Source organism: Mizuhopecten yessoensis, unplaced genomic scaffold (genome assembly GCF_002113885.1).
Source record: "Mizuhopecten yessoensis strain PY_sf001 unplaced genomic scaffold, ASM211388v2 scaffold11145, whole genome shotgun sequence".
Lineage (NCBI taxonomy): Eukaryota > Metazoa > Mollusca > Bivalvia > Pectinida > Pectinidae > Mizuhopecten > Mizuhopecten yessoensis.
In genome coordinates, this window is record NW_018408902.1 from 2,899,026 (window position 1) to 2,926,140 (window position 27,115).

Genomic DNA, 27,115 nt, shown 5'->3' on the forward strand with positions numbered 1-27,115 from the left:
GGGGAATAACTTGATGTACTTACTATGTTTCGGCTAATGCATGCCGGTCCTATGGTGTAATGGTTAGCACTCTGGACTTTGAATCCAGCGATCCGAGTTCAAATCTCGGTAGGACCTCTTTTTTTTTAATTTTTGTCTTGTTTTTTTCTTAAATTTACCTTTTGAACTTGCTCACATCTGTATATGCAATTAAACAGATTTTCATATTTTTTGGAGAATTTATTTATTATTGGCGCTGTTGAGTTTACAACTCAGTTAGTCTGCCATGATAATTATTTGATTTTCTCCTATCAAACATGATTTATGCAGAGACGTATATATGCCAAGATTTTACAGTTTAGATATCTCCACTCACAAAATATGAAAAATAATATAAGCCAAGGTTTTATAAGTCCTTATTTAGAATGGTAAAATTAATTTGATGCACACAAACAAATAAACAAATTAATAGTTGAATTTTGACCTAAAGAGTGACATTGTCGTTATAGTGAGGTTATGAAACTGACATTCAGCTGTGTGGTATGAGTGCATCTATTTAGATTGTGTACATTTACAGGCCTCCTCCATCTAACCAGAATGCTTTCCGAAATACAGTGGGTTTTTTTGACGAATGGTCTACCTTTTTAGACCACCAAGTTGTTGTACCACAAGAGATTATTACCACGGGTGATCTAAATTTCCACACGATCTATCTAATGTTGATGCTCGCCAGTGATTACTTTCTGAATAAAATCGGCCCAATCAGGAAAAATATTGCCGTAGTGAACTCTTCTGCTGACATTGATATCTCTGTCATGACTGCTGACATTGAATTTGATGGGGAACCATTGGCAAAGCTTTCACCAACAACCCAGGATGAGTTGCGCAACATCATCATGACCTAGCAATCGACGTCCTATGAGTTTGATCCACATTAAAGCAATGTCTCGAAGCACTGCTTCCTTTGATTACCTTTATCATGAACAAATCATTGGCTGAATCAAAGGTTCCATTGTGTTTCAAGAAGACACATGTCAAATCATTGTTAAAGAAGCCTGGAATGGACAAAGAGGAGCTGAAGAACTACCGCCCAGTTTCAAATCTGCCTTTTCTGTCTAAAATCTTGGAGAAGGTTGTGGTCCGGCGTTTGGAGGTTCATCTTCACGCAAACAGTCTCCATGACAACATGCAATCGGTCTACCGCATGGGACACTCTACTGAGACGGCCCTCCTACGTGTACCTGCTGGACTTGTCAGCTGCGTTTGACGTCATCGACCATGGCATACTTTAAAACGTTAAAAAAAGCTGTTAAAAACCTAGGGGTATATTTTGATAGTTCACTGAACATAGAGAAACAAGTGAACGCTATTGCCAAATCCTGTTACTATCAGATCAGGAACATCGGCTGTGTATTCGGCAGTTTATAACTGCAGATGCATGCAAGAGTTTGGTGCATTCACTTGTGCATTTCCTATTTTGTGTTTTGTTACAAAATGTTATATATAACATATACTGATGTTATATGATATATAAAATGTTATATAACTGTTCTGTTTCACTGTGTCTCGAAAATTTGACAACCTAAACTTGTCCACACTGTTGGAATTACTTCTTTGCCCCATATTCTATTTGAAGTAATCCTACGGACATGGGATTTTACCGTCTATGTTATAATAATTGAAATACTTGAATAAAAGAAAGTTTAAACTAAAAAGATTGGTAAGGTTCTACCGAGATTTGAACTCGGATCGCAGGATTCAGAGTCCTGAGTGCTAACCATTACACCATAGAACCGGTTATGTTCCTGTGAAAAAAATATTCTTTATATATTTCTTTCAAAAAAAATGCCCGGTTCTATAGACTGTGGGAATTAAAGAAAGGTATAATCCGATTAATCCAATTGATTTGCCATCGTGTTTTTTATTTACATCTATTTTCAATCGAATATGGTGGCACGCATCAGGCATATTTGTATTCACCAGCCACACTCATTTCCGGCTTTCTCCAAATGACGTCACTGACCGATTAGGAACTCCCTCCAAAATAAAGATGTCTGCGCCTATATTTGACACTGATAGCGAGGATGAGCTGCCACCTGGTTGGGAGGAGAGGGTGACGCTTGAAGGGAAAGTTTTCTACGCAAAGTATGTTTCTATATTGCACTGGTGGATTCTCGAATTGCTGCATTTTTTACTCAATGTATCGAATGTTACAGAAAAGGAAAAAAGCAACGGCCAGTCTGGGATTCGAACCCGGGAACTCCGAACTGTACTGACGGATGCTCTAACGTATTGAGCTAGGCCTACCTGGTCGTTGCCGAATGGCCCATTCTTGTTCCAATGCACTGGACTAGGCATGATGAATATGAGAAAGAATATCCTTCCAGCAACCGACTCTGCCCCTCATAACTAATATGAATCCCTATTAAACAGTTTGGGTACAACGGCGCAGTAACAATTTTATTACTGAGACTGGGGCCCAGGATATAAAAACACATAAAGTTCTTTTTAACACTTGGAGTAAAAAAGGGCGTTATTCTTTCAACTAAATCCATTAACATATAACACCATGAAGTACATTTGTTCACAAAAAGTTATCAATTCTGATGTATCATTTTGTAAAAATGGCAAACCATTATCACTTTGCTCTCCATTGATTCAGTGTGTTGTCAATGGAATTATGCGAATGTGACAGTTGAGCAGGGTTTTTTTCTGTGTGCTATTTATAGCTTCTCTACAACACACTATATACAACTGAATTAACAAATGGTGCATAAATGTACCTCATTGAATTTTTTATTGGGTTTTGTTGATAGAATGAAAAGAACTTTATGCGTTTTTATTTCACTTTATTCCCCATCTCAGTAATAAAATTGTTACTCAAATGGTTAACTGTTACCCAAATGCAGGATTATTACCCATACGCGCCGCTGTGCCCAACCTGTTAAATAAGGCAAAAAAATGTGTGGCATTATTACATAATCAAATAAAGAAATTGCCCTTCCATGTGTTTTTCTTTTTCATGTCCATCTAATCAGAAGGTAAAAAATTGCAGTAAAACAAGCCATATTTTAGCTCACCTTCAGTAAGGGCAAGTGAGCTTATGCCATGGCGCGGCAACTTTTCCTAAAAATCGCTACAAGTCATAAACGACTGAGCAGATTTTGACCAAATTTGGTCAGAAGCATCCTTAGGGAAAGGGGAACAAGTTTTGTATAAATGGTGGGTCTGGCCCACCTGAGGGCTGAGGGGCAGGGCCCAATAGGGGAAATATAGCAAATTCTTTAAAATCCTGTTTCTTCTGCAGGAATGAAAGGATTTGTTCCATATTTTGTCTGAAGCATCCTTGGGGGAAGGGGAACCAATTTTGTATAAACCGTGGGTCTGGCCCGCGAGGAAAAATAGGAAAATTCCCATCAAACTTGATAAGACCCCCAAGGGTTCATATTTATATCATGTTAGTGACAAGTTATTATGAGATGTCCCACAAAACATGATTCCTACACTGTATCAAGGGAGGTGCTTGTCACTATAACACCAGACAGGAATGACATGTCTCCGTCTCTAACATATCACCATCTCTGTCATTGGACAGGAATTACATGTCAATATTTAACATACATTCATATATATATATATTTATATATACTTCCAGTCACGGTTCCAAGGCTACCCAGTGGGAGCATCCCGGATCTGGCAAGAAGAAAATTGTCAAGGGAGGTAAGCACAGACATTTATTTTGATGTAGCTGAAAAATTTAGATATTCTGATGAGTCTGGACAAAAAAGGATGACTGATTAGTGAAAAGAGATAAGTATCTAATTATTTGTTTTTCCTTTTGAAGATTTGCCGTTTGGATGGGAGAAGAAGATTGCTGATGATGGTACAGTGTTCTATGTGGAGTAAGTTATTGTCCAGTTAACCCATTCACCCCTGAAATTTCATAATGAACGATTCCAACCTTTGAATTGAAAGAGTTCAAATGTGTCTTCAGGGGTGAAAGAGTTAATTAAGACCAACTGTAATGACTGAGTCCATAAAACATGCAGGGTGTGTACATAGATTTATCCGGTCATGTTTGTTGATTTTAGTTAATTAACTAACAGAAACCCATAAACAGACTTCAAATAATTCCAGAAACTTCTGGGGAACCTTCTTTAACAACATATATTACAGTACATTTCACTTAATGTCACGTCGCTTAATGTCACTTTTCCCTGCTTTATAATCTATGCAATTCAATTCTTTTATTATCACCTGATTTTATGTCGATTTCTCTTAATATCACTTTATTTTGGCCACAGTCACCAAAAAAATACAGGTAAATGGTGGTAATGATTCATGATAAATGCCCTGGGGACCTTCTGTCACACCCTGGACGCATTATGTAAACAATGCCTCAGCCTAACAGGGTATTTTTTACACCTGGCTGACTGTCAAACAATAGGTTACACCTGGCTGACTGTTAAACAATAGGTGACTTACATACTTGTTAACATGATATTCACCTGTGGTTGGGGGAGTCTAACATCTGTAAACTTTTCTTTAATGCCTAGTGTGATGTATTCTTTCAACTAATTATAACATGTGTACTATCTTCGATTACACACTTGCAGCAAATATCTAAAGAAATTAACCTATAAAAAGATATTACTAGCGAAAGAACAGTATATATATCAAGATAAAGGTAAATATTTACCAAGTCTCATGTTTACAATTGAATTTGATGCAGACAAACACTTGTATGCCTTCATCACTACTGCAGTAAACAATCATAATTACGATAGTACTGATCGTCATTTTGCTACTAACTATATGAAATGTAACTGCATACTGAAATGAAATACTAATAATATATTTATTTCTATACTTATTTACTTATATCTATATTTCAACTAGAGTAAAGAACAAGGTTAGTTACAAAATATCAATCTTCTTCGTAGAGCCACATCACTTAGGCATTTGACTAAGTTCACTTCCGGTTTTGAGGGCTGAAAAACGTCAGAAAATATGTATTCTGTTTTCTCTGACAAATGGGAAGTGATATTAAGAGAAATCTACTGTATAATAAAACCTGTTATAACTCAAGAGAACAATTATAATAAATGCCTTTATTTTCTGTATGATAACCTAAACAATGCATGCTATAAAGGATCATGTAAATGTAAATGGTGGTATTGGTGTTGTTAACGGTAATTTTAATGACGTTCATGAATTGGTTAATGTTGGTATTTATTGAGCCACTTCGTTTATCGTGATCCAAAGGGTTGGACCAGAGTTGTTATTTTATGAAACAAGGTCGGACCTAGTAATCTGATGCTGCTTTTAGGCAAGCCTTGATCAAGCCTTGATAAAGCCTTTCAAGGCCTGCATAAACATTTTAAGGTCCGCCAGGATTTATACCTTGAAAATGTTACATTTAAAAACAGGCAAACCGATTGAACTGCAAACGCGAAAGGGGCCTTGGTGTAAATTGATTTTTTTAATGGTCACGTAAAATGTTTAAATTGATGTTGGTAATGATTTCATTAATTTTTTTCCTTTACAGCCATATAAACTCCAGGACAACATACACTGACCCTAGACTTGCATTTGCAGAGGAAGTGAAGAAATCAAAATTTGACATCCGCCAAAAGTTTGATGGAAGTAGCACAGCCCTACAGGTCATCCAAGGTCGTGACCTATCGGAAAAATATGCGATAGTAACTGGAAGTAACACTGGAATAGGTAACTGTGATGTAGTAGTGAGTGGTATTCAGATAACAGTATCTCAACCCATGTTTGAGGATGGTTTTGTATTGGACTGTAATATCAAGTGTGGTTCTATTGCAGATTATCTCCCTTTAACCATATATAGTGATTTGTTTCTGAATAATAATTGTAATTGATAACCATTATTCCTTTAATGATATTACCAAAAAATCGAGTGTTTTTATTGTCACACAGCTGTTCTTGTTTGCTAAATGATGTATTAAATGATTGCTTACAAAATCATGTCAAAACTCATTGCAAAACATATACAAATTTCGAGATATACATGATATAATGCATTATTATATTTTTGTTGTTCAAGGTTTTGAAACGGCGAGAACGTTGGCACTTCACGGAGCTGTAGTTATAATGGCGTGTAGAAACACTACAGCAGCGATGGAGTGTCAGGCAGCCATTTTGAAAGAGCGTTCCTCAGCAACTGTGGAGGTCATGAACCTTGACCTGGCCTCGCTGAGCAGTGTCCGTGCTTTCGCTGAGGAGTATAAACGCAAGAAATGGTAAATTACTTTTGTTGTTATGAGTGATAAAGATAGAGACTGTGGAAAAACTGAGGAAAGTGTTTGATACACAAAATAATAGAAGCAGAAGTAGAAGCATTTTATAATAATAATAATATACAGCATTTATATAGCGCTCTATATAATTTGTAAAATTACTCTAAGGCGCTTTACAACATATGGATAATAGTAATGGTTGTAATTGTGAAAACAAACAACAAAGGCTTGCAATCACTTTCATACATTTAACAAGCAATGTGCACATAATTGAACAAATAAAAGGGTGGTATTTACATGACGTCTTTGCAAAGATTCTAAAATGCAGACGTGAAGAGGTGAGTTTTTATGTCCCTCTTGAACTTGGCCAAGGTATTTGACTTCCTAATAGCAGATGGTAAGCTATTCCACAACGTAGCCGAAACCCTCCCAAAGCATCTGTTTCCGTAGGTCACATTATGAGATTTTGGGACACACAACAAAGATTCTGACTCCGACCGCAGTGATCTTGACGGCTGATACAGGTTAACAAGTTCCTGTAGGTACTGAGGAGCTGTTCCATTCAGTGCCTTGTATGTGTATACCAGAATTTTGTACTGCGACCTGTATCGTACAGGTAACCAGTGCAACAAATAAAGCACAGGTGTAATGTGCTCTCTCTTTCGAGTACGAGTAACTAGCCGTGCTGCAGTGTTCAAAATTTTCCAGCATTTTCAGTTGAAAAAATTACCTGTGCAAATTACATAGGTGTGCAAATAACACGGCATAGATCTGCAGTATCACTCAAGATTGTGTCAGTATTTTGTAGATTATTGCCAATGTCCAAACCTTGTGATTGAAACCTTAGTTACCATTGATGAGCTGTGAAAGATAGAGTTAACCCTTTCACCCCTATGTAACTTGAGTAGACTCTACCATGCATTGATCTGGATGAGTCCATTATGGTCTACAGTGGTGAAAGGGTTAATTAAATGGCTACCAGAATGACTAAGTTTGGTATAATGTTTGAAAAATCCATCACTTCAACTAGTGAAACAATTACAGCATTTATTAGCAGTTTTAGGGTAATAAAGCCTCTAACTGTTGCTACTCAACTTTTGGGTGATGGTTACTAGGCCTCAGTTACGAAGTATTTGGGTGATGGTTACTAGGCCTTAGTTACGAAGTACTTGGGTGATGGTTACTATGCCTCAGTTACGAAGTATTTGGGTGATGGTTACTAGGCCTCAGTTACGAAGTATTTTAATGATGGTAACTAGGCCTCAGTTACGAAGTATTTGGGTGATGGTACTAGGCCTCAGTTACGAAGTATTTGGGTGATGGTTACTAGGCCTCCGTTACAAAGGATTTGGGTGATGGTTACTAGGCCTCAGTTACGATGTATTTGGGTGATGGTTACTAGGCCTTAGTTACGAAGTACTTTGGTGATGGTTACTATGCCTCAGTTACGAAGTATTTGGGAGATGGTTACTAGGCCTCAGTTACGAAGTATTTGGATGATGGTTACCTGGCCTCAGTTACGAAGTATTTGGGTGATGGTTACTAGGCCTCCGTTACGAAGTATTTGGGTGATGGTAACTAGACCTCAGTTAAGAAGTATTTGGGTGATGGTTACTAGGCCTCAGTTACGAAGTATTTGTGTGATGGTTACTAGGCCTCAGTTACGAAGTATTTGGGTGATGGTTACCTGGCCTTAGTTACGAAGTATTTGGGTGATGGTTACTAGGCCTCAGTTACGAAGTATTTGGGTGATGGTTACTAGGCCTAAGTTACGAAGTATTTGGGTGATGGTTACTAGGCCTCCGTTACGAAGTATTTGGGTGATGGTTACTAGGCCTCAGTTACGAAGTATTTGGGTGATCATTTTCTCCCTGGTCTGTTCCTTGGCATTGAGGTGTTTGTCTCCCATACTTGATGGTATTCAATGCTGATTAATAGAATCTTCCCCTACCTTGAGGGTGTGACATAAAAATGTCCAACCCTAGGGGTGATGTTATTTGGTTGTCTAACCCGAGGCTCTGCCGAGGGTTTGACAACCAAAAACATCACTCAGAGGGTTGGAGATTTCTCTGTTAAACCCTCAAGGTAGGGGATGATTATTTTTCTCCCATCCTATTATTTCAGTGACAACTTCACCGACAGTAGTCTGTTTGTAAACAAAAACACATATGGGGTATGAATATCGTCATTCTCTTTTGATGACGTCAAAATTACTGGTGACGCATTTTAATGAAGTCACAATTGAAAACGTGTTAATCGGAACGAGGCTATCTCCCCCTAGGGAGTGACAAACTGATCTTTTCCGGCTAAAACGAGAGACACACCTTTGAAGGGTGAGAGAAATGGTTGTCTTCTCCCTGACTTGTCGGTATTCAATTTTAGGGTATTTGTCTTCCCTTACATCTGTTGGTATTCAAAAAATCAGTGTTTGTCTTTTCTCTGCATATGTTGATGCTTAATACTAGAAGTTGTCTTCCAAATATGACATGTCATAATAGTGTCAAAGTTGCCTATCAGTATCTTCAGCTGGAGGGATTTTCCCTTTAGCTTAGTGGTAGAACATGGGACTAGAAAATCTAGGGTCGCTGGTTAGGTCACCTATAGAGACAACCTTTTGCTTGGTAGTCCACAGTGCTAGTTCGATAGATTATTTGCTACTCCTCTGTCAGTGTACTTGTCCCAAGATTTCCTTAATGAAACATTGGAAGCATGAGGCATATAAGTTAATTGACTGCAGGGACATCAAATAACTACAGCCATAAACACATGTTGAAGTTTTAGGAAAATTTCGATAATTCTTTTGCAATATATGTGTATTTTAAGTAGTTTTCCAAAAGGCATATTCTGAATTTGTGATCTATCTGTCACATGATATTGTGATCCTGTAACATATCTATATTGTGAGTCCAATGGACCAGTAAGGTTAGTTGAAATCTACTAGTCTCTGACTAGAGGACTCGTGTTACTGATGTCTTGTTTGTTGCTCCTTCCTATTACACAAATACACCTGGCCCGTATTCATGAAACCGTTCTCATGCTCAAGTATGGAATTTGTGCCCAAGCCGAATTTCTTGTTCTAGTTATAAATTCATAAACAAATCTTATTTTTTCAATGATTTGGAAAAACATTGAAGAGACTTAAAGCCGAAAACTGTTTCAATGTTTACATTTGACATTTTGATGGTTTGACAAGACTTAACCGAGTTGCAAGAAAGCAGGTATGAGCACAGAACCCATGCTTGAGCATGAGAACGGTTTCATGAATACAGGCCCTGTTGTTACTCAATAATATGAAGTTTGTCGTCCCTTTACACCTGTACTCATACTCAAATGTCTGTGTTGCAGGCCCTTACACCTGTTGGTTCTAAATGCTGGAGTTTTTGGAATGCCCTACACAGCCACAGAGGATGACCTTGAGACTACATTCCAGGTGAATCACCTGTCTCATTTTTACCTGACCAAACTACTATGGGATATCCTTGTGTCCTCACAGCCAAGCCGAGTTATTGTGGTGTCCTCAGAATCCCACAGGTAGGTAAACTAAATCACAGTGACCTAGTTAAATCTTACCCAAAATCCCACTAAATCACAGTGACCTAGTTACTGGTAATCTAACCCAAATTTCCACAAATCACAGTGACATACTTAACTTACCCCAATTGTGGCAAATCCAAGTGACCTACTTTATCTTACCCCAAATCTTACAAAACACAGTGACCTTCTTAAATTTACCCCAATTGTGACTAATCACGATGACCTACTTAATCTTACCTCAAATCTGACAAATCACAATGACCTTCTTAATCTTACCCCAAATCTTACAGATCACAGTGACCTACTTAATCTTACCACACTAAATCACAGCGACCTACTTCATCTTACCCCAAGTCTGACAAATCACAGTGACCTACTAAATCTAACCCCAATATCCCACTAAATCACAGCGACCTACTTAATCTTACCCCAATCTTACAATTCTCAATGACCTTCTTAATCTAACCCCAAGTCTGACAAATCACAGTGACCTTCTTAATTCTACCCCAAATCTGACAAATCACAATGACCTACTTATTCTTACCCCAAATTTGGGGGGGGGGGGGTGTCTTGTTGTGGGAGGAAACCGGAGTGCCTTTAAAACTAACTGCAGTCCAAATAGTCTATGCTATAGACTATTTGTCACGTCCGATCGGGGAATCGAACCCCATCCGCCTTGGTGAAAGGCAAGTGCGCTATCCACTGCATCACCTGACCACCCCAATAATTTACAAAATTTAATCAGGGCAAACCTATATATATTGATTAAAATGACCTACTCAATAGATGATTTAATTGAAAAGTTCAGTAGAAGAAAAATGGTCTTAAAGTGTAAAAATGGAGAAGCTGGTTTATATTTTAATGGATTTATTTTTAGAAAACAACATTATTGGTGATGAAGTGAGGTCAAAGCAAATGAAGTATACAATGTATAATATATTGGATATATTTCAGGGCTACAGATCTGACAGTTGAGAATATCTCTGTGGACAAGTTATCACCAGGCAAAGCCAAGTACAGTGACCTGTGGGCCTACAACCTCAGCAAACTGTGCAACGTCCTCTTTGCATTCCACCTCAACAAACTACTGGCTCCACAAGGAGTCGTCTGCAACTCCCTCCACCCTGGCAACCTCATGAGCTCAAGTCTGATGCGAAACTGGTGGCTGTATAAACTCCTTGCCTTTGTTGCAAGGCCCTTCACAAAGAACATGGTAAAAACCTTCATCTTTACCTGGCATATATTATATTCAACTCATTACCCTTGCACTCATCATAGGTATTAAATGACCAGTACTAGCTCGTCAGGTCAAACATACAACACGAGACAGTCCTAAGTTGTGGTGAAACCAGTTGGCAAGTAATAAAGTATTCTACTTAGTAATACTTTTCTTGTGAAGCTGGTTAATGTAAAGAACACTCCCACTAACTATACTTTATATAAAAACTCAGTTATTATGGAAGGACATGCAGCCCTTCATCTAGCATAAGATACAAAAACTCATTACCACTGTAACTCACCTGGTATTACATAAGAATCAACATCTTGTGGCCCTTTACCTAGTATAACTATCTAACTCAATACCATTCATACCCATTCCAGAAGGACATGGCAAGTATCCTTATATTACGGCCTTCCATTTGGAGACAAGGTAGTCTAGTGGTAGGACGCCGGGCTTATGACCAAACGGTTGCGGGTTCGAGTCACGGCACGGCACTGTGTTATATCCTTGAGCAAGATACTTACTCTGCTTGTTCGAGTCTACTCAGCTGTAAATGAGTATGTGATTGGGCAGTGCTAGAATTGTTGAATGCCTAAATGACAACATTGGCTGTATGCTCCCCAGGGAGTTGAGAAAGATATTGGCTGGTTGCAAATTAAAGGCCCTATAACTATGGATAATAATTTGTGAACCGCTTTGAGACGACCTACTAACTAGGTTGTGATAAAGCAGTATATAAGAACCGCAAATTATTTTTAATTCTTTAGTATAAAAAGATATAAAAGATATAAAAGTGGGTACCACTATAGCTCTTTAGTGAGGCTGTAATAAAGAGCCAACTTCTCATGGCCCTTCACCTAGCATAATATAAAATCTCACTACGCACAGTTTTTCAGTGAGGATGGAAACAGAACTTAGTTGGTTTGCATGGATCTTCATCTGGCATAGATATTAAACTCAAAAATACTGCAATTCTTGAGTCAGGGTATTTGTTCTGTAGCTTGTTAAGTTGGAGAGTGTCCTTAACACGCTTTCAAGATCACATTGGTCAAATATATTAAAAATGAAATAAAAAATCAACCAGATTATGGATTAACTCCCTTTGGCCTTATAATAATTTCTACGAATATCAAACTGGATAATTTTTTTCAACAGATTTTTTTGTATTTTCACCAGCAACAAGGTGCGGCAACGACAATTTACTGTGCAGTATCCCCCGATCTGGGAGATTGTGGGGGGCTTTATTTCAACAACTGTTGTCGCTGTGAACCCTCTAAAGCTGCACAGGACGGCCAGCTGGCACAGAAACTCTGGGACATAAGTGAACAAATCCTTGCGACAAAGACACCAACAGAGGAGCTGACAGATACATAACACAAGGTCAGTCTGTATTCCTTATATTAACTGAGATTCACTTATATTTGTGAGATTTATTTTCTCAATTAAGAAAAACAATTTTGCAAATACATGCACTAGCAATTTTTACATGGATAACATATATGTTAATTCTAAATAACTAATTCAAATTATCAAAAACATTTCACGCATTTCTTGTTATTTCTTTCTGCTACGACCTTTTATTTGTAGCATTGATTTTGGCACAGGCAGACTTCAAAGTTGTTACATACAAAATTACCTTTCGGATGCTTCCATGGAATGACCAGGCTTTGACTTGTATAATGTTGAGAAAATGAATCCTCACAAAAAATTAATGGTTCACAGAATAACACATGTAACTGGTCATTCTTGTGGATGTCTGTGTGATTCTAGTTCAAAAACTACTGTAGAACAAATTACGTAGGCCTAGTGGGCCTCTTGTTATACAGGAAATTAACTCATTCACCCCTAAAATCACATTTGAACCCTACCAATTTAATGACTGGGCAAGTCCACTTTAGATATGTAGGGGTGAATGATTTCAACAATGAAAAATGTTGCCATTCTCATTGTTCTGTAATGCAGTTCCAGACTAAAAACATGGCTTTTCCCAAGAAACATACACAAGAAAAATCAGTATTGAGTGATCTTGTTAAAGTTTTTTCATTTATTTGTTATCAATGCTATTTTCAATTCAAGCATTTAAATTGTTGATCTTTACTCAAGCATTGTTAGCTTGTCAGGCTAGCTTAACTTCAGAAGTCTTTGTGGAAGGAGGGTGGAATAAAGCAGATCTGGACAGGGTCATTCATTGGTCAACAGGTGTAGCTCAGTTGGTCTTGGTTTTTATCACATGCCTATGCAACCTTACGATAGTGATACATCATTTTGTCAGATGTGTTTTCTGTCTGCTTGTATCACACATGTGCGATACAAGATCCTGTATCACCACAGTAGCCGGAACTACTTTTTAGGGGAATTCCCTCTACTGACACCCTTAAAAATAGCCTGGTAATTGTATTGAACGTTGTACGTTGTTTACAGTGTTTAAAAATAATAAAAAGTCAATTGTTGACTCAGATGATGAAGATTTTATCTAGATTTCTTGTGTTTTCTGACCTTGGCGCGTGACGTCACTCAGACTCAGCGCGTGCTGTGACGTCGCGAGACTTTGGGAGAATTTGTAATGACCGACATTTAAACTTACATGAATACACGTAACTTTATGCCATTAAATGTGTTGCATTTGAATTATTCTTTGTTATTTTGTATTTCACCATTAATATTTAAAATGTTGTACACCCAAAGGTACAGTTCAGTCTCAAAAAGTCTCTTATCATTCACAGGTCCTGTGAACCATGCAATGACGTTTTTTAAAGCCATGCAATGACTTTTTTTTTTAAATTTGTTTTCTATATCTCAGAATTATCCAAAAAAAACATTATTATACAAAGAATGTATTAAATAAAAATAAAAGAAATACATTATCATAAAAAAACACCAAGAAAATGCCATTTTTTTTAATAAAACACAAGTTTCTTATAAAAAAATCCTGGCATTGCATCGACCTGTGTGCCGATGGAAAACGACAAAAAGAGGAAAAACATAAAATGTGCATTTAGTCATATTAGATAAAATTCCTATTTACCAAGGCTACAATAGGGTAAAGTCATGTGATAAAAGCAAAATCACACATATGTGTTGATCTGAGTATTCGAATTGCACTCGTTTGTGGCGCGGAAGGAATATATCACTCGTGCGAAGCGCACTCGTGATATATTCCTCCGCCACCACAAACTCATGCGATCTGAATACTCAGATCAACACATATGTGTGGTTTTGCCTATAAATACTCGTCTAGCCTGTTTGATTTTCTCTGTCGTTTTACATATAACACAATTCAACCATGTGACCTGTGATAGGGTTGTTTATTGATGTCTGAAAGGCATGTGTTTAAAATGTTGTCTTATTATACATTTTACTTAAGTTTAAATTATTTAATAAGCACAGTCAATCTGAGATAGAACCTCTTTTTTTTTGTAATATATTTTGTGGTATAGACTTTGGAAAATTGAATTACACATATTCCAGTTTGAAAGGTTGCAACTTGTGACATGCTTCCTTCAATCTGATGATCAGGTTAACTTTAATGACTTAATTACCTGCTGGTGTTGATGGGTGGTTAGGTATTTAACAAGCAACCAAATACAGGCAGAGAAGCTGTATGACACCTAGCGATATTTTGTTGTTGACATGCTGTTAGGCATCAAACAAGCAAATGTGTAAGCATAACTTGTTTGGCTCTTGGTGATATTTGATCATTGGTTAAATATTAACTAAGTTAACCCTTTCACCACTGTAGACCATAATGGACTCATCCAGATCAATGTATGGTAGAGTCTACTAAAGTTACATAGGGGTGACAGGGTTAACTAACAATCAAATTACGGGGAGTGGGAGATCCCACGTCTGTGCAAAGAGTTCAGCTAAGTTCTGTGTTACCCAGCAGACAGACTCCACAAGGAATACACGAGTCTGGACGTAGTTAGTAGAGTTATCAATACGTAAAGGTGACCATGACAATGTCGTGCTGGTTTTACCAGCTTTAATCAAAATTACGTTAGCTAGTTTCAACACATTAAATGTGTCGTCATCAGAACAGCAGATTAAAGCGAGTTAACCCAGTATGATGTTGTCATGGTCATCGTTACCTATTGATAACTGATTGCCAATTAATAATCATATTAAAGATATGCATCTTGAAGTCCTCCATGCTGTTGTTGCCAGGTGATTAAGCAAATACATGTAAAAAAGGATTCCATGTAAGAACTCTATATATACCTCCCTTCAAACACTGAGTCGGTAGTTCAAATCCTTTGTGGCTTCGACAGTAAAAGTAAGTAGGTGACAATACCAGTCGAGCAGCTGGAAAAATACCTCAGGAGGCTTTGGCTGCTAATCTCATCTTACTATCTAGCAAGGGGATAAGCCTGAAATATTGAATTGCTCAACTGAAAACCATGTAATATCTACACACAGTTATTCTGACGAATATCAATTGGGCATTTTGTAGCCGATTAATTAGATATTTTGCCTAACTGACCAATAGTGAACAAAGTCAATAAATCAGAACCTCTCTAGTATATTGTGTTGATGGGCACTTAGATATAAAACATGCAAAAGATATAAGCTGAAAACATGTATGACTGTTGATACAGTGTACTTAATTTAGTCGACAGACTGTAGGGGATCAAACAAGTACATATCAGCAGGTAATATATGTATCGATACAAGCTTTTGTCGATGAACCACCGATCTCAGTCATTTTTTTTCTGCATTTTATTCACTCATGAAAGTGCTTTGTATTGAATCATTATAACAAAATTTAAACATATGCCTTTTTACGTAATTCCTTTATGATTTGTAGTGTAGCGGTGATCAACAGGTACAGAGATAACAGGATAAGAGTTGCTGGTAACATTACCTATACTCTTCTAAGCGGATTTATGTTGTAAAATTTGACACACTTCCTTGAATAGATGGTGCATGAAACAAACTCTTTTATAACTTGTGTAAATGATCCATCAAATCTGGTTAAGTGTAGACTATATGACACTGGACGAGGACTAGTCTACCTTGGCCACTGCTACTGGGACCTGTGTTACAATGATTGGTTCATCTGGGACTTGTTTCACTGTGACTTTTTAATTTAGGAAATGGGTCACTGTGACTCATTAATTTGGGACATGTGTCACTGTGACTTGTTAATCTGGGACCTGTGTCACTGTGACTTGTTTATCTGGTACCTGTGTCACTGTGACTTGTTTATCTGGGACCTGTGTCACTGTGATCTGTTTATCTGGTACCTGTGTCACTGTGATCTGTATATCTGGGACCAGTGTCACTGTGACTTCTTCATCTAGGACCTGTGTCACTGTGACTTGTTTATCTAGGACCTGTGTCACTATGACTTCTTTATCTAGGACCTGTGTTACTGGGCCCTGTGTCACTGGGACCTGTGTCACTGTGACCTGATAATCTGGTACCTGTGCCACTGTGACTTGTTTGGCCAGTACCTGTGTCACTGTGACTTGTGTATCTGGGACCTGTGTCACTGTGATCTGTATATCTGGTACCTGTGTCACTGTGATCTGTATATCTAGGACCTGTGTCACTGTGATCTGTATATCTAGGACCTGTGTCACTATGACTTCTTTATCTAGGACCTGTGTCACTGGGCCCTGTGTCACTGGGACCTGTGTCACTGTGACCTGATAATCTGGTACCTGTGCCACTGTGACTTGTTTGTATGAGACCTGTGTCACTGTGACTTTTTTTATCTAGGACCTGTGTCACTGTGATCTGTATATCTAGGACATGTGTCACTGTGATCTGTATATCTAGGACATGTGTCACTGTGATCTGTATATCTGGTACCTGTGTCACTGAGACTTGTTTATCTAGGACCGGTGTCACTGTGACTTATTTATCTGGTACCTGTGTCTCTGTGACTTGTTTATCTATGACCAGTGTCACTGTGACTTGTTTGGCCAGTACCTGTGTCACTGTGACCTGTTTATCTGGTACCTGTGTAACTGTGACTTATTTATCTAGGACCTGTTTCACTGTGACTTATTTATCTAGGACCGGTGTCACTGTGACTTATTTATCTAGGACCTGTGCCACTGTGACTTGTTTGTATGAGTCCTGTGTCACTGTGACTTGCTCATCTAGGACCTGTGTCACTGAGACTTGTTTATCTAGGACCTGTGACACTGTGACTTGTTTATCTGGAACCTGTGTCACTGTGACTTTGTTTATCTAGGACCTGTGACACTGTGACTTGTTTATCTTGTACCTGTGTCACTGTGACCTGTTTATCTGGTACCTGTGTAACTGTGACTTGTTTATCTGGAACCTGTGTCACTGTGACTTCTTTATCTAGGACCTGTGTCGTACCTGTGCCACTGCGACTTGTTTGTATGAGACCTGTGTCACTGTGCCTTATTTATCTAGGACCTGTTTCACTGTGACTTATTTATCTAGGACCTGTGCCACTGTGACTTGTTTGTATGAGACCTGTGTCAATGTGACTTGTTTATCTAGGACCAGTGTCACGGTGACTTTTTTATCAGGTACCCCCCCCACTGTGACTTGTTTATCTATCTGGTACCTGTGTCACTGTGACTTGTTTATCTAGGACCAGTGTCACTGTGACTTTTTTATCAGGTACCTGTGTCACTGTGACTTGTTTATCTGGTACCTGTGTCACTGTGACTTGTTTATCTAGGACCAGTGTCACTGTGACTTTTTTATCAGGTACCTGTGTCACTGTGACTTGTTTATCTGGTACCTGTGTCACCGGGATCTGTTTATCTGGTACCTGTGTCACTGTGACTTGTTTATCTAGGACCTGTGTCACTGTGACTTGTTTATCTAGGACTTGTGTTACTGTGACTTGTTTATCTAGGACCTGTGTTACTGTGACTTGTTTATCTGGTACCTGTGTCACTGTGACTTGTTTATCTAGGACCTGTGTCACTGTGACTTGTTTATCTTGTGACTTTTTTTTATCTGGTACCTGTGTCACTGGGATCTGTTTGTCTGGGACCTGTGTCACTGTGACATGTTTATCTGGTACCTGTGTCACTGTGACTTTTTTTTATCTGGTACCTGTGTCACTGTGATCTGTTTGTCTGGGACCTGTGTCGCTGTGACTTGTTTATCTGGTACCTGTGTCACTGTGACTTATTTATCTGGTAACTGTGTCACTGTGATCTGTTTGTCTGGGACCTGTGCCACTGTGACATGTTTATCTGGTACCTGTGTCACTGTGACTTTTTTTTATCTAGGACCTGTGTCACTGTGACTTGTTTATCTGGTACCTGTGTCACTTTGACTTTTTTTATCTGGTACCTGTGCCACTGTGACTTGTTTGGCCAGTACCTGTGTCACTGTGACTTGTGTATCTTGGACCTGTGTCACTGTGATCTGTGTATCTGGTACATGTGTCACTGTGATCTGTATATCTAGGACCTGTGTCACTGTGATCTGTATATCTAGGACCTGTGTCACTATGACTTCTTTATCTAGGACCTGTGTCACTGGGCCCTGTGTCACTGGGACCTGTGTCACTGTGACCTGATAATCTGGTACCTGTGCCACTGTGACTTGTTTGTATGGGACCTGTGTCACTGTGACTTTTTTATCTAGGACCTGTGTCACTGTGACTTGTTTGTCCGGTACCTGTGTCACTGTGATCTGTTTGTCTGGTACCTGTGTCACTGTGACTTGTTTATCTGGTACCTGTGTCACTGTGACTTTTTTTATCTAGGACATGTGTCACTGTGACTTGTTTGTCCGGTACCTGTGTTACTGTGACTTGTTTATCTAGGACCTGTGTCACTGTGACTTGTTTATCTGGTACCTGTGTCACTGTGACTTGTTTATCTAGGACCTGTGTCACTGTGACTTGTTTATCTGGTACCTGTGTCACTGTGACTTGTTTATCTAGGACCTGTGTCACTGTGACTTGTTTATCTGGTACCTGTGTCACTGTGACTTGTTTATCTAGGACCTGTGTCACTGTGACTTGTTTATCTGGTACCTGTGTCACTGTGACTTGTTTATCTAGGACCTGTGTCACTGTGACTTGTTTATCTGGTACCTGTGTCACTGTGACTTGTTTATCTAGGACCTGTGTCACTGTGACTTGTTTATCTGGTACCTGTGTCACTGTGACTTGTTTATCTAGGACCTGTGTCACTGTGACTTGTTTATCTGGTACCTGTGTCACTGTGACTTGTTTATCTAGGACCTGTGTCACTGTGACTTGTTTATCTGGTACCTGTGTCACTGTGACTTGTTTATCTAGGACCTGTGTCACTGTGACTTGTTTATCTGGTACCTGTGTCACTGTGACTTGTTTATCTAGGACCTATGTCACTGTGACTTGTTTATCTGGTACCTGTGTCACTGTGACTTGTTTATCTAGGACCTGTGTCACTGTGACTTGTTTATCTGGTACCTGTGTCACTGTGACTTGTTTATCTAGGACCTGTGTCACTGTGACTTGTTTATCTGGTACCTGTGTCACTGTGACTTGTTTATCTGGTACCTGTGTCACTGTGACTTGTTTATCTAGGACCTGTGTCACTGTGACTTGTTTATCTGGTACCTGTGTCACTGTGACTTGTTTATCTGGTACCTGTGTCACTGTGACTTGTTTATCTAGGACCTGTGTCACTGTGACTTGTTTATCTGGTACCTGTGTCACTGTGACTTGTTTATCTGGTACCTGTGTCACTGTGACTTGTTTATCTAGGACCTGTGTCACTGTGACTTGTTTATCTGGTACCTGTGTCACTGTGACTTGTTTATCTGGTACCTGTGTCACTGTGACTTGTTTATCTAGGACCTGTGTCACTGTGACTTGTTTATCTGGTACCTGTGTCACTGTGACTTGTTTATCTGGTACCTGTGTCACTGTGACTTGTTTATCTAGGACCTGTGTCACTGTGACTTGTTTATCTGGTACCTGTGTCACTGTGACTTGTTTATCTAGGACCTGTGTCACTGTGACTTGTTTATCTGGTACCTGTGTCACTGTGACTTGTTTATCTAGGACCTGTGTCACTGTGACTTGTTTATCTGGTACCTGTGTCACTGTGACTTGTTTATCTAGGACCTGTGTCACTGTGACTTGTTTATCTGGTACCTGTGTCACTGTGACTTGTTTATCTAGGACCTGTGTCACTGTGACTTGTTTATCTGGTACCTGTGTCACTGTGACTTGTTTATCTAGGACCTGTGTCACTGTGACTTGTTTATCTGGTACCTGTGTCACTGTGACTTGTTTATCTGGTACCTGTGTCACTGTGACTTGTTTATCTAGGACCTGTGTCACTGTGACTTGTTTATCTGGTACCTGTGTCACTGTGACTTGTTTATCTAGGACCTGTGTCACTGTGACTTGTTTATCTGGTACCTGTGTCACTGTGACTTGTTTATCTAGGACCTGTGTCACTGTGACTTGTTTATCTGGTACCTGTGTCACTGTGACTTGTTTATCTAGGACCTGTGTCACTGTGACTTGTTTATCTGGTACCTGTGTCACTGTGACTTGTTTATCTAGGACCTGTGTCACTGTGACTTGTTTATCTGGTACCTGTGTCACTGTGACTTGTTTATCTAGGACCTGTGTCACTGTGACTTGTTTATCTGGTACCTGTGTCACTGTGACTTGTTTATCTAGGACCTGTGTCACTGTGACTTGTTTATCTGGTACCTGTGTCACTGTGACTTGTTTATCTAGGACCTGTGTCACTGTGACTTGTTTGTCTGGGACCTGTGTCACTGTGACTTGTTTATCTGGTACCTGTGTCATTGTGACTTGTTTATCTAGGACCTGTGTCACTGTGACTTGTTTGTCCGGGACCTGTGTCACTGTGACTTGTTTATCTAGGACCTGTATCACTGTGACTTGTTTATCTGGTACCTGTGTCACTGTGATCTGTTTGTCTGGGACCTGTGTCACTGTGACATGTTTATTTGGTCCCTGTGTCTCTGTGACTTGTGTATCTGGTACCTGTATCACTGTGACTTGTTTATCTAGGACCTGTGTCACTGTGACATGTTTATTTGGTACCTGTGTCACTGTGACTTGTGTATCTGGTACCTGTATCACTGTGACCTGTTTATCTGGTACCTGTGTCACTGTGACTTGTGTATCTGGTACCTGTATCACTGTGACCTGTTTATCTGGTACCTGTGTCACTGTGACTTTTTTTATCTGGGACCTGTGTGACTGTGACTTGTTTATCTGGGACCTGTGTCACTGTGACTTGTTTATCTGGTACCTGTGTCACTGTGACTTGTGGATCTGGTACCTGTATCACTGTGACCTGGTTATCTGGTACCTGTGTCACTGTGACGTGTGTATCTGGTACCTGTATCACTGTGACTTGTTTATCTGGTACCTGTGTCCCTGTGACTTGTGTATCTGGTACCTGTATCACTGTCACTTGTTTATCTGGTACCTGTGTCACTGTGTTTTTTTTTATCTGGGACCTGTGTGACTGTGACTTGTTTATCTGGTGTTACTGTGACTTGTTTATCTAGGACCTGTGTCAATGTGACTTGTTTATCATGGACCTGTGTCACTGGGATCTGTTTACTTGGAGGCAGTGTCTCTATCACTAGTTGTTTTGGCCTTTATTGTCACCAGGACAATTGTTTGTTGGTGTGAATTTACATTTCTGTTGAACAGCTAGCCCTTAAATAAACCTACCATCCAAGAATGTTGTTGTGAAGCGAAAACAGAAAGAACTGTTACATGATAGTTATTTCCAATCAGAAACTGTTTTTGTCTAATTCCCTTTCATGCTGGTAGAGTAAAAAGTGTTAATCATTTCATGACATCAAGTTCAAATTATGACTGAAATTCTTTCCTTGCACTGTGTAAGTAAGATAGTTCCATTTTAGGTGACCTGAGCTGATTCATATATCGTCCATTGTTAGTTAACAATTTATATTTTATGTATCTCCTTACGAACCATAAAGGCCTAGGGTCATTGTATTTGACCCTTAGGCCAGGTAGCTGGGGTGGAGGGCTATCAAAAGTGTGCAAATAAATTACCTTTACTTTCATTCACGGTCGCAGTGGTCAAATCTTTAAACAAACTTTAAATGACTTAGCTAGAGGACCTATATATATGGTTATGGAATTTGTTTAGTAAAAATCTGGGCTGGGGAGCTATCAAAATTGGTAAAATAAATGACCTTGAACTCCCGTCAAGTTTAGTAGAATTTGAACACATTTTAAAATTACTTCCTTAGTTTGAAAAGACCTAGGGTCTTGATATATTACACCTATGATAAGCTGGTATAAAGAGCTATCAAATTTGCTAAAATGACCGTGACTCTCCAAGTCAGAAGAGTCAGAACTTTAAAACCTATTTATAAATGACTTCTTCCTAAGTTTCAGATGGCCTAGCATCATAGAATTTGACCGTTGGGTAGCTGGAATACAAGACTATCAAACATGTTCAAACTAGAGAGTGTAAAATCATTAAATCACTTTTTCTGAAGTCCCAGAAATTTAAAGAAGGTCAGAGATTTTGTTAAACAGCATTCAAGGTTCTTCAAGTGATTGAAATTGACCTTCACTTTAAGTCATAGAGGTGAAATGAATAATATAAATCCATTCAAACCTGGTTGTATTGAGTAAATTTTATGAAACATTTTTCTTGAGATCACCAAGGCTAAGACCAAAAAACATGCACAATATTTTAAGGTCAAATGTCCAACTTAGGTCCTGAATAAGATGGGTACAAAATAATGAAGATTACTCACCAAGGCCTATAATCTTCTATGTTTTATTACCATTCTTTGTTCAATAAATTGCAATAAGACGTTTTAATAATTACCATGTATACAAAAGGGGCAGTGGTATCTGAATGGTTAAGGCATCTGACATTATGTTACCAATTGCCCTCCACCACTGGGTCGCAGGTTTGAGGCCTATGCGGGGTAGTCGCCAGGTACTGACCGCAGGTTGGTGGTTTTTCTCCGGTTACTCTGGCTTTCCTTCACCACCAACACCTGGCATGTCCTTAAACGACCATAGCTTTTAATAGGATGTTAAACACAAAGAAACCAAACAAACCTGGTATACTATATATACACACATATTTCACAACATTATACTTTTTACAGGGAAGTGACATTAAGCTAATACTTCTAGTCAATTAACACAACAGCTGAACATCTCAAACTGTGAGCTCAACTCTGTGAACTCAACACTGTGAACTCAACATTGTGAACTCTTGAACTCAACACTGAACTCTTGAACTCAACACTGTGCAAATTAATATTTTTATATTTTTTCACCTGAGCTTTAGCTCAAGTGATCTATTGCTATCCGTCTTCGTCCGTCGTTGTCCGTCGCCCGTCGTCCATCGTCCGTTGTCCGTTAACATTTTACATTTTCAACTTAAGCTGAAATACTAGCAAAGGGATTTCATTAATATTTCATGGGAAGGTTACTGACATCTCCGTGACTAAGTGTTGTTATTTTTCAGGTCTATCAGAAATCCAATATGGCTGCCACGGCCGCCATTTTGAAAAACTATTTCAAACTTAAAGTCAAGTTCTGCTGGGCCGATTGAACTGAAACCTGGTAGGAATGATCGACTCATGGTCCTGACAAAGTGTTGTTATTTTTCGGGACGATCAGAAATCCAATATGGCCACCACGGCCGCCATTTTGAAAAACTAGTTCAAACTTAAAGTCAAGTTCTGCTGGACCAATTGAACTGAAACTTTGTAGGAATGATCGACTCATGGTCCTGATAAAGTGTTGTTATTTTACGTGTGTATCAGAAATCCAATATGGCCGCCATGGTCGCCATTTTGAAAAAATATTTCAAACTTAAAGTCAAGTTCTATTGGGCCGATTGAACTGAAACCTGGTAGGAATGATCGACTCATGGTCCTGACAAAGTGTTGTTATTTTTCGGGTCGATCAGAAATCCAATATGGCCACCACGGCCGCCATTTTGAAAAACTAGTTCAAACTTAAAGTCAAGTTCTGCTGGACCAATTGAACTGAAACTTTGTAGGAATGATCGACTCATGGTCCTGATAAAGTGTTGTTATTTTACGTGTGTATCAGAAATCCAATATGGCCGCCATGGTCGCCATTTTGAAAAAATATTTCAAACTTAAAGTCAAGTTCTATTGGGCCGATTGAACTGAAACCTGGTAGGAATGATCGACTCATGGTCCTGACAAAGTGTTGTTATTTTTCGGGTCGATCAGAAATCCAATATGGCCACCACGGCCGCCATTTTGAAAAACTATTTCAAACTTAAAGTCAAGTTCTGCTGGGCCGATTGAACTGAAAGTTGGTAGGAATGATCGCCTCATGGTCCTGACAAAGTGTTGTTATTTTTCGGGTCGATCAGAAATCCAATATGGCCGCCACGGCCGCCATTTTGAAAACCTATTTCAAACTTAAAGTCAAGTTCTGCTGGACCGATTGAACTGAAAGTTGGTAGGAATGATCGCCTCATGGTCCTGACAAAGTGTTGTTATTTTTCGGGTCGATCAGAAATCCAATATGGCCGCCACGGCCGCCATTTTGAAAAACTATTTCAAACTTAAAGTCAAGTTCTACTGGGCCGATTGAACTGAAACTTTGTAGGAATGATCGACTCATGGTCCTGACAAAGTGTTGTTACTTTTCAGGTCGATCAGAAATCCAATATGGCTGCCATGGCCGCCATTTTGAAAAACTATTTCAAACTTAGAAACAAGTTCTAATTGGCTGATTTAACTGAAACTCGATCTAGGAATGATCAGCTTATGGTCCTGACAAACTTAAGTTAAGGTTATACTTAACTATTTTGTACTCAAATTGTTACATATTTCAACAACAAAAATAAATACTGTAGGACTCAGGTGACCGTTTAGGCCCAAAGGCCTCTTGTTCCATAATAACATGGAATTCAGACTACACAAATCAAAGCTGTGTGGAGTAATACCTCTGGTTTAGATTTACCCAAACTGAATACTCTAAGCACATGTCTTCTTCCTACACTTAGTTCACCAAGAGTCTTTTACAATTGAAAATTAAGTACCCCGGTAGTGGAGTTAGATGAACTTGATAACAAGCAATCATGGGTTTGGGAACCTTTTTTCTCCCATGATGTTTTTCTATTTTATTTAAAAAAAAACACACGCTCCGTTTTGAAATACATTATGTGTATTTCCAATGGGGTCACATGTACACTAGTTGCCATGAATCATGACATCACAATGGAAGCTGACGTCCCAAAGCATTGTTATGTGATGTCATAGTTAGAAGATTGACCAATAAAATAATGTCCACAGTATTATCCAATAGTCAGTAACCAAAAATATTTACCAACTCCTAGCATGTTTATCCAATGAGTCAGCAGTGAGAAAACCTATACTAGTTAGTGGTGATGGGAGAAATAGAGTTATGGCCCTTTGTCAATCAATGCCATTTTTTTTATGTAAATGCTTCTTTGTAGGGCAGTGTTACAAATTGAAATCATGTCTTGTTCGAATGAGCATCATTTTGTACTGCATACCTCAAATTATTGGTCACTAACATTTGGCAACTTTTTATATGACAACTTGTTCAGTAGAGGGAGTGCTGCATTTAAGGTGGCTCCACACTTTCACAATTAACCAGCAAAATTCGTTGAAACTTTCATATAATGGTTATGCAACTATGTAGAGTTAATTTTATGAAAATCTAAACCTTCCGATAGTTTGGGGACTTTTTTGGAAAAAATACCAAAATTTGAATTTTCGCCATTTTTAATATTTTCCGTTTTTTTGGTGTGTGTGGCATTGTTCGGAACAATAACAACAATAAAAAAATGAAAAGAAGCATTTATAATTAACCCTACAAATATTTTATTTATCGCAAAATATGTAACACATGTTACACAAAGTGTTATTTATTGAATTTGAACGGATAAAAGTGATTATCTACAAGCTAAAAGCAAACAGGACACAAAGATCTATACATATAGAGTGGGAAATTGAACAAAATATACACAATGGCTTTATAATTAATTTATTTTACATTTTACAATCACTTTGATCCGGGTGACAGTTATCTTCCTTGAAAAAAAAACGGAGCTTTTTGCAGAGGGATGACATTTACACAATGACAGTTGTCTCTGTATACATATAACAAAAATGATGGAAATAAATCAAAAATATGATATCAAAGTTATCAATTTATTGTTCTTTAATGGAACCAAATTACCCTCAGTCATGTAGACTTTGGACAGCATCCCACAGTCCGCTAACTCACGGTATATTTATAATTACATGTCAGGTACATATGTGACCAGAAGCTATCACATGGTATGCCCATCTCATGTGCACTCACACATGCATTTCATAGGTATCTTGATATTTTACAAAACATTATTTTCACAGAGTAAGTAGACTTCATTTGTAAACACGATTTAATCGACAGAGCGAAACTCCCTCAGCTTATGAACTCGTGTAAGCACGTGATATGAACATATGAGGTTGGTACGTCCGCATTCCATGTGTTTCCTATATGACCTTCTGGTCTCATGTCATTTTCTTCCCGTGAGTCAGTTTATGTCTATGAATTGGAAAGCTTTATTCCTGAAGTACGTGTGATTATACATTTCCCGGTAAAATCTCGATATCGGGTGTTGACATATCATCGGCACGCACGTGTACTATTGTTTACCAGGGGCCTGTTCGTTTATGCGGAACAACCGGTTTGACCGTTTATAAATGTAACAATTTTGGGTATAAATCCTGGCGGACCGGCAAATGTGTATGCAGGCCGTGCACGACTTTCGCAAGGCTTGCCTGAAAGCAGCATCAGATTACTAGGTCCTTCCTTATTTAATAAACGAACAACAGTGGTCCGATCGGTTTGAACGTTTAAACGCAAACGGCCCAAGTGTTATTATAATTTGAACTACGATATTGAATGCCCGATACGCAATATGGAAATGACGACACGGTGTACATGCACATTTCGATCAAGATAATTTAGTCCGAGCTGTGCTTTTTCCGGAAGTACGGCACGAAAATGGATGCTGATGACGATGTGTGGAGGCACCTTAAGCATTGCGCTATGTTGATATGGGATTTACAGTCTTATGAATGACACAGCTTTGCAGGCAAACATCATAATGCATGATAGTAC

General features: G+C 38.7%; 1 protein-coding gene and 2 non-coding genes across 4 annotated transcripts in view; 2 read left to right on the forward strand and 1 right to left on the reverse strand.

Annotated features, from left to right (window-relative positions):
• The first annotated feature begins 45 nt into the window (after positions 1 to 45).
• On the forward strand, positions 46 to 117 carry Trnaq-uug. Its single transcript has one exon. It is a non-coding gene; the product is annotated as a tRNA-Gln (tRNA).
• Positions 118 to 1,702: 1,585 nt separating this feature from the next.
• Positions 1,703 to 1,774, reverse strand: Trnaq-cug. The gene has a single exon. It is a non-coding gene; the product is annotated as a tRNA-Gln (tRNA).
• Positions 1,775 to 2,007: 233 nt separating this feature from the next.
• LOC110466830 (WW domain-containing oxidoreductase-like) overlaps positions 2,008 to 27,115 on the forward strand; it is a 110,092-nt gene continuing 84,984 nt past the window's right edge. For both annotated transcript variants that reach the window (XM_021523600.1, XM_021523599.1), the window contains exons 1-8: positions 2,008 to 2,124; positions 3,635 to 3,699; positions 3,824 to 3,881; positions 5,528 to 5,706; positions 6,053 to 6,248; positions 9,591 to 9,776; positions 10,734 to 10,992; positions 12,178 to 12,381. In XM_021523600.1, coding sequence (XP_021379275.1) covers positions 2,030 to 2,124; positions 3,635 to 3,699; positions 3,824 to 3,881; positions 5,528 to 5,706; positions 6,053 to 6,248; positions 9,591 to 9,776; positions 10,734 to 10,992; positions 12,178 to 12,375 — 1,236 coding nt within the window. In that variant the 5' untranslated portion in view covers positions 2,008 to 2,029 and the 3' untranslated portion in view covers positions 12,376 to 12,381. The remainder of the gene's footprint in view (positions 2,125 to 3,634; positions 3,700 to 3,823; positions 3,882 to 5,527; positions 5,707 to 6,052; positions 6,249 to 9,590; positions 9,777 to 10,733; positions 10,993 to 12,177; positions 12,382 to 27,115) is intronic.